This window comes from Otolemur garnettii, unplaced genomic scaffold, assembly GCF_000181295.1.
Source record: "Otolemur garnettii isolate 467f Iridium unplaced genomic scaffold, OtoGar3 scaffold00104, whole genome shotgun sequence".
Taxonomy (NCBI): Eukaryota; Metazoa; Chordata; class Mammalia; order Primates; family Galagidae; genus Otolemur; species Otolemur garnettii.
Window position 1 is genome coordinate 1,896,295 of NW_003852499.1, and position 3,345 is coordinate 1,899,639.

Here is a 3,345-nt window from a genome sequence, read left to right on the forward strand (position 1 = left end):
CACAGCAACCTCCAACTCCTGGGCTTAGGCGATTCTCTTGCCTCAGCCTCCTGAGTAGCTGGGACTACAGGCACCTGCCACAACACCCAGCTATTTTTGTTATTGTTATTGTTGCAGTTTGGCCAGGGCCGGGTTTGAACTCGCCACCCTCAGTATATGGGGCAGGCGCCCTATCCACTGAGCCACAGGTGCCGCCCATTTGTTTGTATTTCTCTTTACAAACAACAAGTATTCTTGTATCATTTCCTCTAGGCATATCCTTAATTAGGCTGCCAGCCCACCAAGGGTAGGATCGTGTTTTTACTCTTCCCTTCAGATGCAAACACTACCCACAGGAAACACTCAGTGTGTGAAGACTGCTGGGGTACAGGCATACGATGAGGGAGATAGGGCTGATGAAGGAATGGGCCAGAGGTAGAAGAAGTAAACTGAAGACAGATGTGATGCAAAGAATGCCTGTTTGCCATCTTACCTCTACCATGTTGATAAGGTGAAGGAAGAACTCCTGGGCATCCTGCTGCCTGTTGGTGGAGAACTCAGGGTGGCCTTTGCCAATGAGGGCCTTGAACATCCGAGGGGCAATACCATCTTGAACTTCCTAGGCAGAGTTAGAGCAGGGATTCAGCTGGAGCTCAAAGGCCATCAAGTGGCCTTCTTCAGACATCTCCCAGACTCAGATTCTTCATAATCCCAGAGCCTAAAAGGGACAGAGTCCCAGACATACCTTTTGTTCTGGTACCTGCTCCCCATCACCTGACTCTGGTGCTGGCTTGGAATACTCTCCTGAGAGAAGGCCATGACCCAACTTGGCCCTGCATTAATATTCAAGAAAACCATTTAGTGTCAGTCAACTAATGATACGCACATCTGTCTGTATCTTTTCCTCCCCAATTCAACCCCTGCTCATAGTTCTCCTTCGACAACTCTCTAAAAAAATGTGAAAAACCTTAGGTTCTTCACAGGAACCCAGCTTAAGACAAACAATGTGCCTAGAAGTCAGTGACCCAAAAGTTTATAATGGGCCTATATAACTAAACTGCCACCCACTCCAGGTGTTGTGGAGGAAGAGCTCACTGGGAGGATGTTAGTGGCTTTTGCACATAGGATTCGACTACATACACCTGGGTGCTGAAGTCCTGGGTAGGGTCCGTTGGGGCATTCTGAAAGATCTTCTCCAGCTTATCTACATACCTAGGAATCAAGGGAAGGAAAATTGTAGGAGCTCTGGCTTGAGCTCCACGAGAAAGGGAAGGGAACAATTATGTAACAACTCTGTGAAGAGACTTCCTCAGAGTGGGGAGTTACTGAGGTTGGACTTGGAGTCCATTTGTCTCTAGCACCTGCCTGTTCTCCCTCCTCAACTATGTCCAGGGTGCATAGTTTCCCTGCCTCCTCCTCAAGACAGAGCCAGGGGATAGGAGAAGGCAGCCTGGGATTAGGATAAATACAGTTCATATTCTACTGGCCAGAATGTGTTGACATATTCCAACCTTTTGTATTGTTTCCCAACTAGACAGTAAACTCCTTACACTGAGAACCGACCTTTCTTAAGTGTCCCAAGCACCCCCCTCCCTGAATACTACATGTCCAGGTGAGGTGCTCATTTGATGTCACTGGCCTAAAATAAAGACCCCTTGGTCCCCCTTGGGTTTGTCAGAGGCTGTAGAGCCCTGAGACTTGGCCCTCTGGTCTGTCAGTTGGTGGGGTTTATGCGCTGGGGCTGGCAGTACAGTTCCAGTACTTGCTCCCCACATAACATGACAGCCAGAGTGAGACAGGGAACTATTCTAGGCCTGAGACTGAACACAGAAGTGCAGAAGGCAGCTGAAGGAGGAGTGCGCCCAAAGACTGATGGCCAGAAGAAGGGCTGGGGCGAGGGACTACTCACTTCCTCTGGAAATCAGGGATGCTGAAAAGCACCTGGACCACGGAGTTGAGGTAGCAGCTATTACCCAGGTTCCGAATGCCTGTGTAGCCAGGCCCAAACAGGGGCTTAAGTGGCACACTTGACTCCTGAATCAGCTCCCATTCACCAATCCGCTGGTTCATATCTATCTCCAACTCGGTCATCGTCTTGTCCGACTAAGTGGGAAGGAGCATTTCAGAATGGGTGAGAAAAACTCAACCTTGTAATTTTCACCATGATCTCCCACCGAGTCTAGGGTGACAGATACCCAGCTATAGCCTAGAATTTATAGAATTAAAGGCTCAAATATGGGAGGCACATTGACTATCACCTAGCCCAAGTTCTGGAAGGCTACAGACTATTATTCCAGAGGTAAGTCATCAGGTCTTTGCTTGAATAAGAGAATGTAATGAGTGAGATTCTCTACACCTGAAATGTTTTTCCCACTGTGAAATTACCCCTTTGGATTGTCACTTGGACACTGCTTCCCCAGAGAAACACCCTGATCTCCTAAATTAGACCAGGTCCCCCTGTGATAGTACCCTCCATCTCTTTCATAGCACCCATCACAATTTGCAATTATTCACTGATACATATAAGAATATGATTAATGGCTGCCTTTTCCTCTAGAAGTCTATGAAAGCAAAGACCACACCTGTCTCATCCACAATGACCAGCACATAGTAGATACTCAATAGTATGTGCTGACTGAATGATTCTAGAAATGTTTTCAAAGGAAACACACATATCTTAGGGACTGGGTTAGTTACAGAAGCTTTCTCTAACTCAGGGGTCCTCAAACTTTTTAAACAGGGGGCTAGATCACTGTCCCTCAGACCAGTGGAGGGCCGGACTGCGGGCCTGGGACCAGTCAGCTGCTAAGCAGGACAGGCAGCGGCGGTAAAAACACCCGGTGGGCCGGATAAATGTCCTAGGCGGGCTGCATGTGGCCGTGGGCTGTAGTTTGAGGACACCTGTTCTAACACCTCACCTTAGGCTCAGGCAAGGAGGAAGGGCATCTCAGGGACAGGAATGATAAAAATCTGAACCTGAAGAGTCTTACCTTCTGCATCTTCAGCATGTCAATGCCAAAATGGGACAAGTGCTCAGCCAGGCTGGGGTCCAGGACCATGTCATCCTCTTCATATGAGTACACATCTAGAGCAGGAGGCAGGAACGGTGTCAGAGGAAGTAGCTCAGGGCTCGGCTAGTCACCGATCCCAGCCCCTGCCCAGAGGTGCCTTGGTGGGACCAGAGGACAGGCTACTTAGGTCACCCTCATGCTTCCCTTGATTATCAGTGAGGTCACAAGCCCTGCTGGAATTGGCGTTCAGGAAAGATGGGGTGAAATAGGGTGAGAGTTGGACTTCATTGTGCTTTTGCACCACCCTGCAGGATAAGGTACTAGGGTAAGATAGGTTTGGAAGGAAAAGGACTAG

General features: G+C 48.7%; 1 protein-coding gene across 3 annotated transcripts in view; it reads right to left on the bottom strand.

Moving 5' to 3' along the window:
• The window catches only part of USP5 (ubiquitin specific peptidase 5), a 16,912-nt gene that overhangs the window by 6,804 nt on the left and 6,763 nt on the right, over positions 1 to 3,345 (bottom strand). For all 3 annotated transcript variants that reach the window (XM_023517059.1, XM_003796388.2, XM_003796389.3), the window contains exons 7-11: positions 2,970 to 3,064; positions 1,889 to 2,082; positions 1,120 to 1,191; positions 725 to 812; positions 473 to 598 (exon numbers count right to left, since the gene is read on the bottom strand). In XM_023517059.1, the coding sequence (XP_023372827.1) occupies positions 473 to 598; positions 725 to 812; positions 1,120 to 1,191; positions 1,889 to 2,082; positions 2,970 to 3,064 (575 nt within the window). The remainder of the gene's footprint in view (positions 1 to 472; positions 599 to 724; positions 813 to 1,119; positions 1,192 to 1,888; positions 2,083 to 2,969; positions 3,065 to 3,345) is intronic.